Below are 22,741 nucleotides of genomic sequence, written 5' to 3'. Positions count from 1 at the left end.
AAATGGTTGTGAGTGTAAACAGAAGAAGCAGCGATCCAGCAGTAACGGCTGTCTTTGCTCCAGCACTCCATTCCCCGCCGGGCTGCTGACCTCCACCTGTGCTGCACCCCATCATAAACGTTTCACAGCCCACTGCTCTTCAGATTAATTATAGTGGCTGGAATTTAATAGCTAATCAGTCTTCTAGATGCACACTGGCGAGAATTACCCCCCCCAAAAATGCTGTGTGCACAGGCACACCGTTGATAAACTGCCCTTGAATCAAAGAGAAAGATTAATAATCCTTAATAAATAGATGCTTTTTTACTACGGCACATCAGTGAAGGTTTTTTAGCATTATTAGAAGTATAACTGCAAAAAAAAAGACTCTTCAAATCAGTGGTCACTGTACGAAGCCAAAGTGGGCATTTGTTTTTTTAACCTTCTGGTTTCCAGAAATTCAACTTTATTATACTGAATCATTATTCTCTGTAACATACTTGCTCCAGGTTTAAACGTTCTTTGCACTCTAGGTTTTGTAAACATTAAATATAATGTAGATTTTCACAAAACCGGTGAAGTGGAGGCTAATAAACGGACGCCAACGTTAGCCTTGTCGGACTTTGTACTGCCACAGTTTCAAAATGTTAAAATAAAAATAACAAAATAAAATGGTAATCCAACTTCATTAGCAGCTTGTACCATTACAAAGTTGGTCGCCGTGCAAAACCAGGTATGAAGGAACAACTTAAATGAGCATTTCTTTGAAGTTCATCTTTGGTTTCTTCATTGGCTCTTTTCTGCCCAAAGACACAAGATGTTTGTCTTTCTTCTCTTTGGGCTTTTCGTTTAGCGGTTGGACCAGCCGCTTTGAGAAGGTGGCAAATGTGTTTAGGACATGTGACCAAGGCGATGAGTGTCTTAACATGCAAAGAGAATAAGTCACAGACAGATGTCGTAGACAGAATAAGGTAGTTTTTCAAAAGAAAAATGTCCTTCATTATCAGAAACTTAACAACATGAAAAAAAAAATTGAATTTTTTTTGTTTTGTTTGCAGCCCAGTAACAAGTGACCCACTGAGAGGTCGGCAGCCCACTGCTTTAAAGTCCCACTCCAACCATAGTTTGATCCATTTTCAAAGCGTTCCTAGTGGTATTTTTATTATGGTTCTGTCATTTTCAGGCAATATCAAAATCTGTCGTTTTCTAGGACAAGTTCTCCAGGACGGCAGTAGTTCATTCGAAATTTGGCTCTGAGTTGTGGGCGGAACTGTTGGCACAGTGTAAGCCCCCCCACATTTTCCATCATCCCTTTCTTTACACTGTCTCCTGCTACCTTTCAGCCCCCCACAACCACAACCTAACATTTGAGGTGCTACTAAAATGGCGAGAAACATTGAGGTCTGATCCAGATGCCAGCTCAGAGTGGATGCATCGGAATGGAGCGGAGCAGGAAGCTTGTGGCCCACCAATTCTAGCATCTACGTCACAGCTACAAGCTGTTTCCAACAGAATTTTTTCGTCTGCTCCTTCCTTTTTCACCATAATTTGAATAAAGAAATATTCAGAAATGGAAGCTTAATTCTCTTCATATTTCTTCTCCATCAACAGAAAATGCCACAAGAACATGTTAAAAACACCAAAAACACAATTTTCATGGGAGTGGGTCTTTAAATGACTAACTTCGCATAAGAAAGAGACTGAAGTTTAAAATAGATTCCTTTTCAAAACTAAAATATAAAAGAAGTGAAGTCTGCTTGATACCACATCATCAAATGTGAAGAAAACATGCTCAAGGCTGGTCATCCGCTTCAGTTGCAGATCCACTGGGGTATATATGTGTTCACTTGCATGGACGGAAATTGGCCTCCTTGTTTCTTTTTGTCATCGCTGAGCCATTTTGGAGAGCCTGACTAACAATGATCAGCTCTAATGATTTTATGAGAGTCTACATGATTAATGTTGGCACAGCAGTGTGTTTGTGAACAAACCCTCTCACTCTCTTCTGTTCATCCCCTCCCACGCCACCTTTCCCTCCTCCCCATTTCACAGACACTGAGAGCAAATCCAGTCTCTATGAGTGCAGATTCTTTCTTTTTTTGCGCTGGCTGTCGTTTGCCACATTAGTGCGTGACAACAGCTCCCTTTGAAGTGGGTTATTCTAGCACGGCTCACAGCTCAGCGCAGCGGTGAAGATGTGCCAGCTCACTGTGCAGACAGGGCCAGCTCTGAGCGCACAGATAAACAGGAGGTGTAGACGCGCGCACGCTCGCCTGCACAGGCTAAACACTGGGGTCAACACAATAGCTTTCACACCCACATCCTCAAAAACACTCTTTATGTAAGTACTTTCACCGCAGATGAAAAGCCACACAGCCCTGCTCTCTGTAATACCATCAGCGTCATGGAGGGCCTCCAAACTCCCTCCGATCACCTCTTCAATTCATCATTCATCCATCTTTTTTTTGTCTGTTTGGGCGTCCATCCATCCATCCATCGTCTTTGTCTCCGTCTTCCTCCCCTCTGTTCCTTCTACAGGCCCAGTGCAATCTGAAAGCTTAGCCGGGCTTCGTCTCTCTCGGCTTATCTCCAAAAGCTGCCTCTTTCATTTGAGTAAATGCCTTCATTCCCAACTCCTCTATGAGGAAGCTGATAAGAGAAGTCTTTTCATCCACAGCAGATAGGACCCCCCCCCCCCCCCCATATCCCAGTTTGTGTGTATTACTGCGTATTCATACCCCCGCACCGGCATATGCAAAAATTATGTATGGAAGATTATTTTGCGGTTCTTGTGTGGAGGCTTTTTCATGTCTTTCTGGCACGTCGATAAATACTTTTTTGTATTTATGAGAATAGTGAATAATTATAGGCTGTAAATAAGCAATGCATCATGTTTTTTTTCCCCCTCGTGTTACTTATCATTTTAGTGTGACATTTCTATGATTGCGCATAATCACATAAGACTGTTGCAACCTTGCAGGTGTCTGTAATAGGACTTGATTAAGTGGGACAAGCTAATCATCGCAGTGCCGTGCATCTGTGTGCATGCATACGTGTGTGTGTGTGTGTGTGTGTTCCAGTAGCCTAACGGATTGATTATGGCTTCAGAGTGGATTTGTTGCCAGCTGTGTAGAGATTAGTTTCTTTCTGTTTCATTCAGATTTAGTTGCTGCAGAGTGCTGCACTACTGTGCATGCTCTTACACAACAAATCTATCGATTGGCCTTTGATGCCGCAAAGGCCACAGCCACGCTCAAGACATTTTTACAGGCTAGGGAATGGGTCGCGGGGCAGAAGTGAGTGCTGAGCGTGCTCTGGATCATGTCAATATGTAATAATTACAGCTACTTCTGATCAATATTTGGAACAAATCTCTCAATTCTTTGTGTTTGCGGCATTAGAGGCATGAAGCTGTGCAGCAGTGGACCCAGAGGAGATGCCCCTGCTCCATGCGGAAGACACTGCCCGTCCCCTTTTATTAGCGTTTTGTTGCTTCCTGTTTGGCTTCACTGTTGAACACAAGCATAACATTCTCTCATGGGATGTAGGAATAAAATGTGTAAAGCTGCTGGAGCCAATACAAGAAAATACTTGTTGTAGCTCCCTGCGGAGCTCTAACCTCATCAACTTTGGTTAGTTTGCTTGAGGCCAACAATTGTGCTTGAGCGGATCTTAGAGGAGTGCACAGAGTTAACAAGAACGATGCAGAGTAGCAGCTCTGCTTCCATTAAAGCAGCTTGCTGCGATTGGAGCCAGACACCACTTTGCTGAGATTTATCAAGCCGCTTATCATAGATATGTGATTGAATTCATTTGCTTACTAATGAGGGGGGGGAGTTCTGAGTTGAACACTTCCTCAGTCGCACTTCCACCTGTTAGTCCTTATTGCAATCAAATTCAGCCTTTCCTCTCGGTTACAATCAAGCAAGTTTTGTCGCTTCATCAGGCACCTTTGTCCCTTTTTTTCCATTTCCTACTCCAGCGTGGCTGTGAGCCACGTACATTTTCAATGGGGGAGTTTAATATTGAAAGAAGGCATAACGTACTAAAACCGTGAGCTCCGATGTTGTGAAAAGGGATTCAAGGTTTCAAGCCAGTTTCGATCATTTATTGAGGTGATTATGTTACCTCCCTGCGATCCTTTGAGGAACACTTAGGCACAATCACATCCAATCAAAACGTCTCCATCAGCTCTCTTGTTCTGTGTTAGTCAGAAAATGAGATTTTATTAGAGGTGTTTGTTTCCTGTTTGATGTTCATGATGACTTGATTAGCCCTATTGTCTGGAGTATTGTTCTGGAGTGAAGGCTCTCTCCTGCTGTTAAATCCAGATTAACCGTTAATCCTGTCTCAGCAGACAGCAACCGATAGAGTCAAGCAGTTAGCAGACTCCACGGTCAGATGAGGTGAACGTATGTCAGCCAAAGGTCAGCGAATCCATTGCTTTTTGAAACCTGTGAATGACCCCTTTAGATTCTGAAAGTCAAATCATCACTGTTATAACAAAATATCCTGAACTCCACCAATCAGCATCCAGTATTTGCAGTTTTCGGTTTAACGATCTATATATTAATTTAGCAGCCTCTCTAAAGTTTGCCAGTGATGGCTGCTTTTTTTGCAGATGTTTTTAAAAGCTCCTCCTCTTCACTGTCATTTCTAAAAGTCCCACACCGATCATCTTTTAATCTGTTTTCAAAGTGATCCCAGTGGTCTTTTATTTATGATTGTCATTTTAGCCTGCATAAAAAAACCTCTGTCCTTTTCTAGGACAACTTTTCTGCAGAGCGGCAGTATTTAATTCTAAATTTGCCTCTGAGTTCCCTCCACATTGCTGAGAGCTCTCTGTTCACATGCTTTCCCGCTAGCCTACAGCCCCTCACACCCCCAGCCTAACATTACCAGTGCAACAAAAATGTTGAGCAGTATTGGAGCTATCCAGCCGTACAGTTTGGAGCCAGATGTCAGCTTGGATGAGGTAAACTAAGATGTTCATGGATGTAGTCATCTACAAGTGGATGCATCAGAATGGAGCAGAGCAGGAAGCCCAACCAGCGTTTTACGATATTTTTCCAACTGCATCAGTTTGAACAAATAAATACTTAGAAATACAATTTTAAGCTTAATTTTCTTTATATATGTCCTCCATCATGAGACAAAACCATCATGAGGTAAAAAACAACAACATGATTTTCAATGGAGTGTGTCTATAGTTAAAAAATAAAAATAATTGTAGTAAAAAGTCATTGTAGGAAAAAGAAAATCCAGTTGTGACAGAAAACTCACATAGAACCTGCAACAATAGTTTAAGTAAATGTGTTGAAATGTATTTAAATTTACAGTAACACATGTATTTAAAAAAACTGACAGTTTAATATTTTATGACTTTTTTTCCTTTTACAATAGATCTGGATTTCTTCTAGTTTTTTGCCTGTGTTCAGGAGTCAATATTCTTCATTTAAACAATCCCCCCCACACATTTTCTTGACTTTCAAAGAAAAGCATGTTAATAAATCATTCAGTTGTTTTGCATGTGTATGCCATCTAATTTCCGTCTGTGTTTCCCTCAATCTCCAAAGCAAGGTCTTACAGTGAGACGGGCTGAGAACGGAGCCACAAACCCTGTGATTAGAACAAACCGCGTTCCACAGCTGCCGAATGAAGTGGGCAGGAATTATCAATCAGGGACATTCAAATCAGAATTTCAAAAAGGTTTTTTGACAACTTAAAGTCTTGATTATATGGTTACAAGAATGGCGTCTTTGATTTGTCTCAGAATTTAAATATTAAAAACTATATTTCAGTAAGGAGAGATCTATGATTAATTTGTAATACAAAAAGATGTGCAGAAACAAATATGTCCATAAATCTTTGGCAGTCAGGCTTTGGGCCGATGACGTATTGAATACGTGGGAGAAGGCAGACCATAGAGGAATAAACCCCAGAGTCTAGACACTGATGGTGGTTAAGGGCCAGACTGTGCCATAGCATGGTTCTTAGCGGAGAACGCGGTGAATGGTCGGCAAAACCATCTGGAATACAGACACATAAACATTCATAAATCTTAAAGGGAAAAACATGATTGTGATTGGGTGAGAAGAGGGCAGGTATTTTGGGTATTGGTTCAGAATAAGGGCATAATAAAAAGTGGTCGGTAGAGTGAAATTACTGCAAACCAGAGTTTTCAGATTTTGTTGCATGTAGCCATGGGTCAGAGTGATAAAAAACTCTTTTTTTATTATATCTGTTGTCAATAAAGCGTAAGCAGCATATAAAATAACTTAAATAATTACTTTGATCCTAAACAAAAACATAAATTGTAATTACAAACAAACCTGCAGTTTAAGTCTTAATTAAAGAGCTTAATTCAAAACCCAGTACTGTGGGTCAAATGAGGATCAGCCTAAAGTGAATTGTCTTCCACTTTCGGCTTCTCCCATCAGGGGTTGCCACAGCGAACAAGTCGCATGGTAAATTTGGCAATGTTTTACACCGGATGCCCTTCCTGACGCAACCTTTTCAAACCGGGCTTGGAACCGGCAGAGGAAGAGAAGGGAACAGGGAGCAGCCTGGAGTCGAACCCTGGTTTCACGGACGGAAGGCGCCGCAAACCAGCACAAGCTAAACTGGCTCCATCAGCCTAAAGTGAATAAAAAAACAAATTGTGAATTTGAAAAAAAAGCATTGTACATTTGAAAAATAATATATATACCGGTATATATATACAGTTTTGAACTCGACACTAGGGACATAGCCTCAAATGAAAAGTCTAAATTAAAACTGTAAATTCAGGACTGAAAGCATAGGTTAAGAGAAATTATAAAAATGTTGTTGTTTTTTAAAGTTGAAAATATAAAACAGCAGCTGTTTATAATAAAAAAAACATTATTTTTTAATTTGGTAGCCGTTTCAGATATATTTCTTTAATAGACGTTTTTATGTTTTAATTTTATTTTCAAATTTTCTGAATTTCTTTCAAGTTTAAAAAATATTGTTGTCAAAATTACAGAATTTACAAATTCCCTTCAAGTTTACAATTTGTACCTTTAGGCTTAAAGCGGTTTTATATTTTCAAAAATATATATATATTTAAGTTACAATCTGGTTTTTCATTCCGTTGTTTCATTCACAAACTGTTCACATTCACAAAAGTTATACTTTAAAGCGTACATATTTTATTATACCGTATATTGCTTTGTTTAGCTTCTGCATCTCAACATTGTCTGCAAGAATCCTGCACTTCCTTTTGTTTATAAACCTTATCATGGTATCATCAGTGGATAATCTGACAGATGTTTTTAGATATACAATCTGGAGCAAAGTCAGATTCTTTGGAAAGAAAGAAAAGATTTGTAGTCATTTGTTGGAGAGGCACTGACGTGATCACGCTGGGGGAACTTTGGCAAACCCCCTTTAGTGCAGATATTACACAGTGTTGACAGGCAGTCCTTAATTCCAGAGTAACACATTAAAGTATGTGTTAAAGGGGTTATGTCTGTGGAAGAGTTTCCATCAACAGTGGAGCTGCAATCCTCTGGTCTGCCTGAAATGTGGAGTCATCCGTGCAGCTTCAGCTGCAGAGGCTGTGCTGGGCTGACTGCAGCTAGACTGAGTGGGCAGAGGTCTGCAAAAAGAGTTTACATGATCAGGCCTTTATCTGCTGCAGAGCTTTTTACAGTTTGGGCAGCTTTTACAGGTGTCCATCCATCTCAAGTGACCATAGATCTCATTCTTTTCAGCAGTCTCCATCATGCTCACTTGATAAGTAGTAACACTTTGACGCTTGAGGACACTTCAGCAACTTTCAACTGAGATTAGCCCGTCTTTGAAACCCACCAAGGTCTCTGTGGACACACAGCGAGGGGACTGGAAGATTGTGGTTATAGAGACGGGCCATTTGTAGCTGCTGTCTGAGAGATGTGGTTCCGCTCCGTTCTGCAACCAGAGGGGACAGCTTACTACATCATTCCGCCGTGTGTTATTTCATCTGAAGCAGCAGTTGGCTGAAGGCGAGAAATGTCTGTCTCTTTCCCCAGTTGCCTGGAGGTGAAATGCATTCATCGTTTTTGCTGGGAGCCTGTTTGCTTTTTTGCATGCATTCTTGCAAGTGTGCGTCCATGCAGATGTCCACGAGGATAGGAGTGCAGAAAATGGGAGGCTTATGTTACGCTGTGAGGTGTCACAGATCATCGTTCAGCCTGAGTGAACAGATTAAAATCCCAGGGAGTCAGTTTTCATTGGCGTTAGACTAAAAGAATCCAAGTTTGGACTTTTGTTTATGAAAAAAAGCATTTCATTCTGATATCTTTTCAGCGTTTTTACTTATATTATCACCTTTTAGAAGCAAGCCAGAAATATTTACAGTAAAAGCTAGTAGGACTAAACCACAATAAACACAGACATGTTCAACTCAACACAAAATCTGTTTAAAGCCATTCTTTTCTTTTTTTGCTTTTTATTAATCATAGTGACCTGGTACTCAACATAAGCCCAAAATAAGCTTTAGTGGCTGATTGCTGCGTGCTGTAGGTCATTTAACTTTCTTTGTATTTTTTATTTTCAACCTTGAGTAATTTTACATCACCCTTTAGCGTGTAGCCTTGAGCAAACACTTTTGTCTTAAACATCTTTTTATTCAAAGAAAGCAAATAAACATTTGATCCTTTTTTCTGCATTAAACACAATGAATTATATTGAGAAAATAAATGAGGAGGATCAATCTCATATGACATAATGAATTTGTTTGCTTTTTTATGAATGATTTCTACGGTACGCAAAAACATAAAGATGACAATAAAAAACAATAAAAAAAACTCTACCTTTTAGAAATCAAAACAAAATTCCAGACACAAAAACTTGAAAAAAACATTTTGGAAAGCAATGGTAATTTTAAGAAATCAAAATGAAATGTTATAAAATGAAAAATTGAAGTGAAAAATGAAGATTATGTCATGCTAAATAACTTCCAGATTAATAGGTGACAAATGTCATCATCCAATCAGTGATGTCCCATAATACCTACCATTTCTGGTTTCTTATTTTGTTTCATTCTTTGACATTTCAATTTTTCCTTTTGAATTTGTTCATTTTTTTAAATTATGTTTTATGTTTTTGGAATTACGTGTAGTTTCTTGAATTTAGTTTTGATTTCTAAAATGCAACATTTTCTATTACTTGTTTTGCTTTTTTTAATTTTCATGATCTTTTGTGTGTTTTTGCATTGAGGGATTTGTTGATGTGATTTGCACTTCAAGGCCACCGTAGAAAACAGTTGTCCAAAAAAGAAAAGATGGAAGTGATAACAGGTAAAACTTTTTTTTTTTTTGGACTCTAGAGCCACAAGCCATTACACATCCGTTTGCAAGAATCTCCGGTGAATTGCAGTGATCCGTGTTTCTGCACCAGTTATTAAAAGCCAAGGGAAAGGTTACAGTAAATGTCACTCAGCTGTTGTGCAGCTCAAGGCAGATCTTCGCCCAACATATGTCGGCCCGAGTTTCCCTCCCATTTCAGAAGCTGTCACTTCACATTATTTCCTGTTTTTGTCCAAAAATATCTCGCAAGTTCTCAAAACTCTCCTCACGATCCAAAAGATTCTACAGCTTCCTACAAAAGGAAAATCAGAGCATGAAAGTCCTTACATGCCTCTCAAAGATGATGAGTTTTTTTGAAAAGCCCCACCCTCCTCGTTTGAGCTCTTTTTCCTCGGAGCTTTCCTCCCATCCTCCGCTTGTCAGACGCCGCGGCACTCATCACAGAGGTCGCGCACCTGTCGCCGGCTGTAAACAGGAAATGAATAATTCAAAAGTTGGTGCTGGTTGACTGCAACAGCTGATGGTCTCCCTGTGATGAGCAAAGATTTAACCAAAGGATCTGCCATGAAATCCTCAGCTGCAGTCACATTAATGAGAAACTCTCTGCAGAGTTGGAGAACTCACTTAGAGCCAGACTGCATGTCCTTGACCTCTGCAGATAAGGTTAGTTTGTCTCCTGTGATGCTCCAAACTTTTGCTCGCTGCTTTGCATTTTCAGTCCTGCAGGGTGAAGCTGATGCTGAAGAGTATCGTCGGTACATGATGGTCTCATCTCTGGATTTCAGCACAGTTGAAGTCCAATCATCCTTTGATCTATTTTAAAAGCACAGTCGCTTAATTATGAAGATGCTGTTTTTAGCCAAAATAATAAAAAAAAAAACCTGTTTCATTTTCTAGAACAGTTTCTGCAGTTCATTAGAAATTTGCCCTTTGAGTTGTGGGAGGGACTGTGGGCGTGGAGCAACCCCACCCCTTTTTCCTGCACCATTACTGAGAGCTCTCTGTTTACGTGCACCCTCTCACTTCTCCAACCTAACATGTGCAACAAAAATGTGCACATCCTCATTTTCCTCATGCTCATGGCTAGCTTTACAGCTAGCTTTACAGCTAGCCATGAGGATGAGGAAAATGAGGATGTACATGGTTGGAGCGGAGCAAGGAGCTTGTGACCCGCCCATCATAGCTACTATGTCGCAAAAAGATATTTTTCAAACTGCATTTTTTTGTCTGCTCCTGATTCACAAAGATTTGAATCAAGAAATATTTAATTGTCAGCTTAATTTTCTTTATATATGCCCTGCAGAAAAATGTTACAAGAACACTTTAAAAACACCTTTTTCATCAAAGTGTGTCTTTAAACAGGCACAATTGCTCAGATTTTGGTCCTTATCACCACACCAGCAGAAAAGATGTGGGACACTGCGGCTCACAGAGGAGTCAAATTTTTTCACGTTATCCACCTGCAAACAACATCTACACGACACGCCACCCTCACCTCCAACCATCCGCTCCTCTGCTCTCCACTTCTGCTCCTTTCGTCGAGTCAAATCCTGTGGGCCAGCAGTAAATCTGGAATCCTGTTATGGCTGAGCTCCAGCAAACACCTGCAAAGACTGTGATAAGAATCCTTATCTGCTTAGTCCCACGTCTCCTCCCTGCATCCAGGCGGAGCAGGAGGCCCTTGCAGCGCGGGTGGAGGCTTTGTCATCATCAGTAAGGGTGAAAATTGACTGTTCTTGCAGCCGCGTCATCATGTTGGATTGGGGCTTCAAATACAAGGAAGTAGTGGGCTGTTAAATCCTTGACTGGGGGTCAAGTTTTTAAAAACACGGCAGCTGCCGCAATCAAGCTTTCACAACACAGGCCCTCTTATGAATCGGATGAATCATCAGCGAATTGTGTTCAGCTTAAAATGAGTAGCGAGCGGAGACATAGGCATGCCACTGCTCTGAAGAGAGGAGGAAGGAGACAACAAAGGGCAGCGCTGCTTCTCACACAGCTTTCCAGCTCTCAGCTGTTTGCTTTTTTTTTCTTTTTTCCTCGTCCTCTCTTAGCCTTCAAGTGGTTTGCAATTGTGAAACGGATTCCTCAGCCATCAGTAGATGATGACACTTCCACTCCTTTGTGAGATTTGGTTTGAATCTGTCCTGTCGGAACTGATCTGGCATCAGACAAATCACATCACGAACAGATGGTCATAGGGATGAGGATTTTCTCTTTTCTGAATGACACTAACATCTGCATCCGTGCATCTGTAGCACGAGGTCCCTCTATTGTTGTTTCTCTTTCGGCTTTTTCCCATCAGGGGTCGCCACAGCGAACAAGTCGCATGGTAAATTTGGCAATGTTTTACGCCGGATGCCTTTCCTGACGCAACCTTCTCAAAGCAACCGGGCTTGGGACCGGCACAGAGGTAGAGAAGGGAACAGGGAGCAGCCCGGATTCGAACCTGGGTTTCACGGACGGAAGGCGCCGCAAACCAGCACGAGCTAAACCGGCTCCACGAGGTCCCTCTATTGTTGGTTTGTTATCCACCATTGTGTCACCTTTGTTTAGCTGCGTATGCTGCACTGGACTGCTAACCAAACAAGCCTAATGGATCCACGAGGCATGGCACCGCGACCTGTAAATTAAGTCCCACAGATGTGCTTCTGGAGATTAATCTTCCCGCTCACAAGCAATTATTCTGGCAGTGATGCTAACGCATGAGGCTAATTTAAAACAATTACAGCCCAGGTTGGGCAAAATTAACTAGTTCAGCTCCCAAGGCTGCTGCTGATTGAGAGCAAGGACATTTTAAAGAAGCGGCGGGAGGTAATTGGTTTTTAACATCCTTCAGCGAACCTGTAACATGAGTGTGGACACTTTCTGCTTGAAGTGGTTAGAAAACTTATGTTTGCTTGCAAGATATTAGTCAGGGTTTGTTTTTAACTTGATAAATATTAACTATAAATGAGCTTCTTTGTTTTCTTCTTCTGTGATTGTGAAGATTACAGAGAGGCATCAGTGATTTGCTCTCACAAACCTTCATACATTCACTTCCTTAATAATAACATAAGAGCTGCCCTCCACATCTCTATGTTACTGTAAAAGCAGAAAAATGGCCCTAAAGCAAGAACTTAAAAAGAACACGAAAGCTCAGTCTTTTTATAACCAGCACACATTTCCATTAGCAGATTTAATTGACTGTAGACACACGCCTGAAAGCAGAATTTAAATTAGGTGTGTTATAAGAAATGTCTAAAACAAAGAACCTGGAAAGAGGGAATGAGTAAAAAACAAATGAACAGAATGGATTTCCAGCATCAGCAGGCCATTTGATTGCACAACAAAACTCTGCTCTGGAAGGCAATTTGCATACTTGCCTCAAACACAACTTGTGTCGCTTTTTTTTTTTTTTTTTTGGAATAGAAATGAAGGTAATGGCACACGAGTAATGCATAGTGCAATTTTCTCTCCGAGCATTTTGCTTTTCTCATTTATTCACATTTAAGGAAGGGTCCTGCCTGCAAATTTCACACCGTATGTAACTATAAACGCATGGGTAAATGTTGTGATGTAGCACTCCGTTATGAGGGGAACTATTTATTTACCTGCAGTTTCACTTCCTTGTAACCATTTTTTTATATGTAAAGGTCTGTTTTCATCTCCTCATGTCATCAGTCGAGGAGTTAAAATTAGAAAGCAGCTTCTGCTATGTGCCGTCCAACATCCAGTCAGCCCACCAACCATATCTAATCAGTTTGAAATGAGTTGTCAAAGTCAGCATGATGGCTGCTTGATGCTTGGCTGGCCTGCCTGATATTTATTCATGTAAGAAACGATGTTGTACTTAGAGCCACTTATACAAATGACTTAATTTGTTGCGGAAATGAGCCTCATCTGAGATCCTGTCAATCCTCTTGCAAGTTTTTTTTTTCACAAAAGCAGGAACTGCTCTGATGGTAGGGTTATTTAGGGTTTGTCTGATTAAAGCTCTAGTCACAACTGCCTCAACGGCTACATACCAGCTGTCTACAGGCAAAAAATGGGCAAACAGGTTGCCTGTACGAAATATTAAAACCGTGGAATGCTTGGCGAGCAAAAATGTTCCTGCCAATGACTGTATCTGAGAACTGGACTTAGTGAGTGACGTCACCCATAGAAACAGCTTACTTCTTGCTACAGCCAAGTCAATTCAGTCTCCAATTTTTCATTGTTTTTATTTTGCCCAAACGGATCCCTACATGTTGGAACCATACGACGTCAGTCAGCAATGATTGGCGAGGTCTGAGTCATGATAACCTCTCAGTGAGCTTGTTGGAAGTCCATACCCTACCACTGATATTGGGCACCATAGGATCAGTGTTATGTTAAATGATCTATTCTGTGCTAAATTTCTGTGCAATAATCATAGGAACAGTGCAATACTCCATGGGAATCGTAAAAATCACACCGATATGTATATCCCATTGATACGTCTCTTACTTCCTGTCATAATCGCACTGTAAACAGATGGTCCGGGACCAGAGACACACATTTTGTTATATCCCTATGGTGAACTGATAACAAAGATATCCTGAATCTGTCAATCAAACATTTCGAACATGTGACGTGGGGACCAGGTGAAAGCACATACTTTTATTGTGGCATCTGATTGGTCAGTTTATATCTTGAATAGCTTAAAAAAAGGAAAAAAGAACATCATGAATGAAGTTATAATGACAAACCAACATCTTATTTCTCTATAGAAGTCTATGGGATTTTGGCTTCCCTGAGCCAGTGTGTAATTCCTATGTGGAACGTGACGGGCAGTTCAGTTGTCTTATACAATCAATGGTTAATGCACCTTTGTTAATGCACCAGTGTATTATGAAATTTTTCCTTTATTTTTTTACCTCCCCCCAATCCTTGACATGGCGCCCAAAGCCCATTAGTGCTGTTTATGCGATAAGTGCGTGCTCCTGACTGTTAGAATTTATGAAATTAGACAGAGTTGAGTTTGTGTGAGCATTTACATATCATGTGCACACTGAGCGTGCAGCATTTGAGCGCACTAAGTGGCAAATAGGCTGCGAACAACTAGAGTGTGGTGTAAAGATGCCGTCCGACAACATCACCTGTATGTCTTAAGTGCCTGTAACCTACATTAGTCTTGCAGACACACAAACACAATTACCACACACTTACCACACCCATGACAATGGTATGTTCCACTTTTTATAATGTCCCTTTAGGTGGCCAAACAAGCCTCAAAGGCACTGCAAGACTCACCTCTGCTCGCCAGACCAAACCCGCAACATGGGTGCATGTGACTAAGACTCCAAAAAAGTTGTGATTTTTAACTTAAATTACATTTTTTTAAAAAACATGTTTCTCTTAAAAGATAAACTTTTATTATTTATTTAATTTTCACACTTAGAGCCAGTTTGTCATGACTTTCCATTCAGTTCTCTGTACATCTGCTGCTTCCGAACAGAGGCTTGCCACTGGCACCATCTGCATAGATTAATGGGTTTGATACATCCCTGCTTTGCCTTCTTTTTCCTGTGTAGCATCACAAGTCGGGAGCATCTCTGTTGCCCGCCTGGAGCCAGGTGCCTGGTAGGGCTTCACAGTGGGGAAGCTAAGCAATTTGTTTCTGGATGGCTCCGAGCTTATCTTCTCTGCTTGACAGATGGGCCTTCGCCTCTGCTGGGGTCGGGTTCGGCAGCGGTGCACTGCTCTCTGCTTTTCCTGACAGAACTCATTATAGACACACCCTGGGAGAAGAAGCATCTCCACTAGGTCCTGTTACTGCTGACGAAACGCTGCCGACCCAGACATGCAGCTGAAAGCTTCTCTGTTGACGTGGAAAATTTAAGAATTATTTGTTCAAACCTGCCTCCACCCAGCTTACACTTTCATGTCAAAATAGCAGCCATGAATGTAGGTCTGTAATAGAAAGATTGAAACTATTTTTAGCAGATGTCCTCACTTTCCCTTTTTACCTTGCAAGCAAGCCCCAGGCTGTCCACCTGTTCAAGACAGGACAAAGCTTTGCTTGATGAGGCCACAATGCCAGAGGCTTACCATGATCTGAGTTTTGCACCTTCAAAAAGTCAACCATTTTGGAAGCGTTATCAGTGTTTTTTTTAATTTTTATTATGATAATGCAATTTTTAGCCACAAAAACAAGTAGTATTTTAGGGTTTTGGTTTCTGCAGAGCGGCAGGAGTTAATCAGACATTTGCCTCTCAGTTGTGGGCGGGACTGTTCACATCAAGTAATCCCATCCCCATTTCCCATTATCCATCTGTTTACATGCTCTCCTGTTAGCTTCCAGCCCCTCGCACCCTCAACCTAACAGCAGTGCAATAAAAATGCTGAGCAATATTGGAGCTATCCAGTCGTACAGTTTTGAACCAGATGCCAGCTCTGACGAGGAAAAATGAAGACGTACATGGCTCTAATTTTTTATACAAGTAGATGCATCAGAATAGAGCGGAGCAGGGAGCTTGTGAACCTCCCAGCGTATCTTTTTCAAACTGTGTTTTTTCGTTAGCTCCTGATTCACAAGGATTTGAATAAAGAGATATTCAGAAATGCAATTTTTAAGCTTAATTTTTATTTATAAATGTTTTCCATCATCAGGAAAATGCCACAGGGAGATGTTAAAAACACAAAAACACAAAAATTTCAGTTGATCCTTTTTCCTCAATTAATCAATTACAGATAGGAAATCTGAGGATTTGTCCTGAACGTGCTCTTATTTCCATGCAGATGATAAGGTCTTGTTTAGAATTTGTTTTAACGTAAAATAATGGACTTTCAGGGCCAAAATGCAGCAGAGTACAGGTGAGGCTTTAAGGGCAGCAGGTGTTTCACCTCCACTGTTTTGCTTTCTGACTTTGAATCTAAAGTTACATAAAAAAGGAAAGAAAAAGTCCTAAAGTCATCTGCCTCTCTGACAGTGCTCCATTTTCAGTGATGGGTCAAACTGTGCTTAGCCTTGCATATAATCAGGCCACATGGAGCAGCCTGCCAGCTTTGGCAATCCTTGGAAAAAGAGGGGAAAAGAGAGCAAAGCTACATGGGAGATTTTTTTTAAAAAGACTGTGTTGAAACAGTGTCACAGAGACAAAGTGACCATGCTGAGATTAAAACAAATTCTTCTGAAAAGTTCTTCAAAAGATTATTAGACTTTAGCTCAACTATCCTTGTTTGAAACATCCTTGCAGATGTGAGTTTTTTAGATCTCCGTTTGGCTCAAAGCAAAGTGGGCGCCCACTCTGATCCAATATTTTTTACACATTTTAATAGCATATACTCCAGTAAACCTGCCTGCTGTGCGTGTATACACACAGTAGCAGACACAGACATTACACACTTCAGTACCGAGGATGGAGACCGCTGCCTGGAACGTTTTGCAAGCTCACAATTAAATCTGAGACTGGTCGATTTATTTGTCAAGTTTCCATTCTAAATTGAGTTTTGTTTGGTTGAAACAGACAGTTTTCACAGAGCTACTGATTTAGACTGAAAAGATGTGGAGCTTTAAACAATTACATTTTATATTCCAACAATAGAAACGAACACATAAGCTATTTTTGTTCAAGTAAACAATATAGAGGTTTTAAAAGAAAATTCAGGAATCTGATGAATTTTCTAATGAAGGATGGCTTTGATTTTGGTGTATTGTTTTTTTTAACATTGTACAAGTAAGAAGGCAAACTCAAAAATGTCAAATAAATGTAAAACAAAAAAAAGTAGGAGAAACAAAAGGATTAGTAAGGGTTAGAGTGAAAATTGACCATATTCTTAGAAAATTTTGCTTCTAGATTGCAAGGAAACTGAACCCAGAGGAACCCATGTTGACAAATTTGAATGCTTATTTTAACTTTTTTAATTTTTAATGTCGTTTTTACTGTTTTTTATTCTAAATTTTTCATTTTTGGTCGTCGTTGAACAGAGCTGAAAATTTGTTGAATAAATTGAAAAAACAATTGTTTTTGGGTTCTGCAGAATTAAAAAAAAAATCTAATTAAACCAGATTAAAACAAAAACTATATTTATTTATAAGACCTTTTTGGCTGGAAATAATCCTGAATGGATTAGGATGAGATAATGTCTCCATTTAAATGAAGGATTATTTAAAGCTTCTTCCTAATTTAGTTTTAACTCCGGTAAAAAAGAAGAAGGAAGGGAAAAAAAATCTGGATGCAGTTGAATCTGTAACTAAGTATAATGGCCAGTTATTTCACACCTCAGTTTTAAAATAAGCAACACTGCAGGAATCAGCTGTAGGGTTCATGTCAAGACCAGATATGTGCACCTGGCAAACAGCTTCACCCACACGGTGCACGGCAATTATGATCAAGTTTAGCCTGAATTATGGCTCCTGTCAACAACTTAGCCTGCAAATTTTTGCCCTGCACATTTAGGTTTAGATGCTTGGATAGTCATTATCACAGCTGGATTAACGGATCGAAAGCCTGATTACGAGCATCAAAATGGATACTCAGCAGGTGGGAAGAGAAAAGCATCACGAATTTGATGCTTGATGGCGACAATTCAGCAGGAATCCAAAGAAAGCATGGAAAGACGCGGAATTAAAAATAGGAACACGCAATGGCTTTCACGGTTGGGATAAAGAGATGTACACAGATGATTTTCAGATGTGCCAGTAGAAAATAGAATTAATATTACTGAGAAAGTATTGCTAGATGGGAAAACTGAACCAAAAACATGAAAACACAAAGGATTTGAAAATGTGGTCTTATAGCAACTAAGGGATTAATTTCAATAAAATGTAATAAAAAAATGTAGTACTTGTAAATTCAAGCACCTTTATGAGTAGCTGCAAAAAATAGTTCCTGTTTTGTCTTTAAAAAAATTCTTCTTTTGTTTTTTAAAGGACTTCCAAATAAAAAGGTGGTGCTTTTTATGTTTTGTCTTTAAACAGACGGTTAAATGGCATCCTTACTGGTGTCTGCAAGCTGCAGTTAAGCAAAGAAAACGGCATTGTAGTATTTATTCAGTCACACTGACAGAGGCTTGTGTGGTCTGGCACCTTTTTGAGAATTTTTTTTCTTGAGCAAAACTCTTTTCTATTAGAAAGACAAGGATTTGAGGAGGCTGTTGCCAAATTCTAAAATCCTGCGGTGCCAGCAAATGCCCTGCATACTTACACTGGGTCACAAATAGCAGTTTTCCCTCCTTCCCAAGCCGCTCCTTTTCTCCCATGGGTGCCACTGTGCTGCAGAAATATGCAGGGCAGGGAGATGGCATGGGGTTTCATGGTGAAAGATGAATGGCTTTTGGCAGAAGTCACTGGGAGAGTGGCAGAAAAAGAGCTTCAGTGTTGATTCTTGGGATGTAGGGGGTTGAGCGCACTGGCATTTATTATTTGCAGAAATCAAGTGTTTGAGCTCAGGCACATCACATACTCTCATCTGAGAAGATGCAATGTGGCGGTTGCTGTTGGGTAACCAAGCTCAGTGAGTCATGAGGGGGACGAATGCTTTGCTGGGATGAGAGAAGGAGGAGGAGGCCAGCCCGGGGAAGGACCGGCAGATCCATCCGTTAGCAAAGTCAACATGGAGAAGGAGAAAGAGGCTGGATGTTTTTTTTCAGGCCCCCGCTGCCAGTGGCTGTCTGGACGTCAGGCCACAACTGAGGCGTGGACAAATCTGAGCCTTGATGCAGACATAACTCTGGAAAAAATGAGCATATGGGCATGAGACACGTGCAAACTCCAACATGAATGCAAGATACTTAAATCCACTTTCTTTTCATGCGCACAGAAATGCACTTCAGCTCACTTTAAGAAAACTCTTCCCAGAATCATCCTCAATATATGCCAAGTGTGAAGTGATACCTTATTTGCCTTTGTGTGTGTGTGTGACAGTGTGTTATTGACTTCCTTCTCGCCCCTGGAGCTATTTGTTTTCAGAAAGGCGTAGGCAGCGGTGCTTGTGTGCCTTGCGCGCGATGCTCGCCTTGTTCATGCGGGCTGAGCACGCTCACTTGCACGCTCGCTGTCGTACATGCCTGGATTCCGGCTGTGCCTCCGTGGCGGTGTTATCATCCAAAGAGGCAAACAGCCAGCTCCTGATTTAATAAGCTGCCTAGGGACTCGCAGAGAGGTGGGAAAGCACTATCAGCTGATAACCGTCCTCTCTGCAAGCCCATCTTTTTCCTGTGATAGCCCTGCCAAGAGAAGATTCGGCTTCTCCTAGCGTTTTGTGTGGAAGTGTGCGTTGTGTGCGGGAGCGATCCCCCGCCGGCTGCTGCCCACGTGTCTGTAGGCTGCTTCCATGCTGAGCTGCCTGGTTCTGGGTGTCAGACAGGCAGAGGAGAGCCCACACATGGCAAAGGAAGGCCTGATCCCGACGCAGAGGAGCATATGCTCGGAGCTTCAGTGTCTCAACCCCACACACAAACACAGATACACAAACAACTTGCATCATGACTGGAAATTCTGCCAAGCTGGAGATGTCTTAGCACCGGCTTCTGAAAGATTCTCCAGTTTTTACTCCATTCTGAACATTAGACGAAACCATGCGTTGGTATCATCAGAATCCTGACAGGATTCTAAAAACATGGCACCACTGCGCCGTGTCAGCTAACAAGAAATAATATCAAATTTTGCAAAGCATCTGTGTTGCTTCGTTTTGACAGCTTCAGCGATTTTATTGCTGCTGATGGCTTTGTAACTTTCGGGGTGAACTCCAGGGGATTATCTTTGTACTTCATCCTGCTGCACTTATAGGAAATCTGTCTAAAGATGAGGCACAACCTCTTTTTGTAACCCAACTAAAAATATATATATGAAAATCTGGAATTTCAGTCATTACAGTGGAATCAGAGTCAAAGTTTAACCCTATTTCCAAAAGTTAAAGGCGAAAAGTGATTTTTAAAACCCAGTTTTGGAGTTTTCAATAAAGGTCTGAGGAGGACCGCTGTTGAAAAGCAATGATCTAGAACACTGAAAAATCCATAATGACTCCCAGAACACTGAGTTTAGTATTATATAAAATTTACTGAATTCTTTGGAGAAATGCATCAAAAAAAGAAAGAAAAAAATGTACTTTGGTGGAAGAACAAGAAAAACAACAAAAACATTTAGCTGTTACAATGAGTGCCTTAAAGCTTTGTTAAATTTCCCAGTGAGGCTGTTATTTAACAAAGACTTAGTTGGCTTTCTAAGCTTTTGCTGTAGGGTATTTTCTTGTAATTTTGAAAGGGAAAATGAGAGAAAATTAAATATTGTTCTAATGTTAGACAATCTTTTTTTAGAAATGGTGGCTCTGTATGAAATTTTTACATGTGAGCATGATGATTCTGATTATTTTTTAAATTATAACGTAGAAATTTAAAGGTTCAAAGATGCATTGAATGTTTTTTTTTTAATCTGCAAAAAATACCTCTAGTTAACATTTTTTTATATTTATTTATTTTATTTATTTTTTTTAACATCCAGGAGTATTTTAATGGTTTAACATAGAATGACTTCTGTCTACCTTAACCAAGCCTGGATATTTTTTTGGAGCTTGTGTTTTTGAGGTCAGTGATTGCTTTTTTTTCTGCTGCGATTGTTGTCACCCAACGTAGAGGTCTTTTGTTTGGTGCGCAGGAGCCCAAATGATAAGTGCACTTTAGGGCGGCCACGTTGACCCGCAGCTGACACCGATGATTGATCTTGGTGCGAGAATAAGTGCCTTCGCACCACTGGGCCCACCGGCCCCACTGAAATGCAGCCAGGCGGAAAATTAGAAATCTCTTCATTCCTGGTCCATTTGAAATCCGATATCTCCCATCTTCCCCTTTATGCGGCCACCTTTTCCCCGCCCAATGAATCAGTGATTAATGGTGTTTATGTGTGTCTGTGCAAACGTGAGGTAGATGTGTTGTTAAGAAGATGATCCTCTGACCCGTCGGTCAAGACATTTCATTTTGTTTGCATAAATATGCATTACTGGTTTGTGTCGTTAGATAATAATGTATTTAGCTTCAAGCCAAACACATGTGATAAAAAGTGTTTCTTTGCAAAATGGATGCATGCATATATTTAAAAACTGTTTTGGAGTATTGTTTACCTTTTCAGTTTAGATTCTACTTTCCTGCATTCTATGGTTTTGGCTGTTGGAATGAATCCAGCTTTAGTAAACAATTGCAGCTGTGAGTTTACATCTCAGCTGTGGAAAGCTACAAGGAAAAGATGTCCGGTTTATTACTTTATAGCAATTTGTGATTGCTCAGGTCGCATGGGTAGCAAGGCCATCGGAAGGGAATCGCCCCAATCGCTGCGAGACGTGACACAAGCTGATGACATCACCCGCAATTGGAATTTTACCCGACTAGTAAAATTGCGTGCTGATGTGCCATTTAACGTATATTTGTTTTGAGTGATTGGAAGACGCAATGGCGGAGCAAACTCGATCCAGAAAATTGCTGGTTCCACGTCCCAGGAGACAAAAACAAGACTGCTATTACTGGATTCTAAACACAAAAAGGTTTTAGATATTGGGGACACGATACGATTGATGCGATGGCTGATCTCTATGAAGTATAAATGGGGCATTAGAAGGGTAAAGCTTGTTCCATGCTTTTATTTCCTTTTAAAGGTCCCACTCCAATCATCTTTTGATTGTTGTGAAAGTGTTCCCAGCTTTTTTATGATTATACAGTTTTTAGCCAAAATCTAAGAACCTGTGTCCTTTTCTAGTATTCTGCAGAGTGGCAGTGGTTCATTAGAAAGTTGCCTCTGTGTTGTGGACGGAACTGTTGGTACAGAGTAATCCCGCCTCGTCCCATTAACCATCTGTTTACACACGCTCCTATCGCTTACAGCCCCTCACAAGCCCAACCTAACATAATCGGTGCAACAAAAATGGTGAGCAATATTGGAGCTATTCAGCCATAAAGTTTCAAATCAGATGCCAGCTCAGACGAGAAAAAACTAAGACGTTCAAGGATGTAGTTGTCTTCAAATAGATGCATTGAAATGAAGTGGAGCAGGGAGCTTGTAACTTGCCATAAAAGCTTTTATGTCCCGCCTACAAGCTTTTTCCAACAAAAGTTTTGTGTTTCCTCCTGATTTACAATTATTTGAACAAGAAATAGCTCAATTTTCTTCGTATGTCTTTCATTATGAAAAAATGCCACAAGAACATGTTAAAAACACCAAAAACACATTTTTTTTATCAGAGTGGGTCTTTAAGGTTAAAACTGGAAACTTTTTTTTATCCCCAGGGGTTTGCCCGTCCCTCACCTGTGAGCATCTGTTCTTCTAAAATCTGCTTCATTTTTTCCTCTGCAGGTACATCAGCCCAGGGCAGCCCTCTTCTTGCCTCTCTCCCTGTCCCGGGACGACCAGTTCAGCCTCAGCTCGACCTCAAACACCTCCTGCCCTTCAGGCTCAATGGAACCTCCCCCCTTAGCCTCTTCCCCAACTTCAACACGGTAAGCTCTATATCATAGAAATTATT

At 40.7% G+C, this 22,741-nt stretch overlaps 1 protein-coding gene across 3 annotated transcripts in view; it reads left to right on the top strand.

Annotated features, from left to right (window-relative positions):
- The window catches only part of znf385c (zinc finger protein 385C), a 123,775-nt gene that overhangs the window by 76,631 nt on the left and 24,403 nt on the right, over positions 1-22,741 (top strand). For all 3 annotated transcript variants that reach the window (XM_011477944.3, XM_011477946.3, XM_011477945.2), the window contains one exon: positions 22,573-22,715. In XM_011477944.3, coding sequence (XP_011476246.1) covers positions 22,573-22,715 — 143 coding nt within the window. The remainder of the gene's footprint in view (positions 1-22,572; positions 22,716-22,741) is intronic.

This window comes from Oryzias latipes, chromosome 8, assembly GCF_002234675.1.
Source record: "Oryzias latipes chromosome 8, ASM223467v1".
NCBI lineage: Eukaryota > Metazoa > Chordata > Actinopteri > Beloniformes > Adrianichthyidae > Oryzias > Oryzias latipes.
The sequence above is the reverse complement of the archived record's forward strand: the minus strand, read 5'-3'. Positions and strand labels throughout refer to the sequence as shown.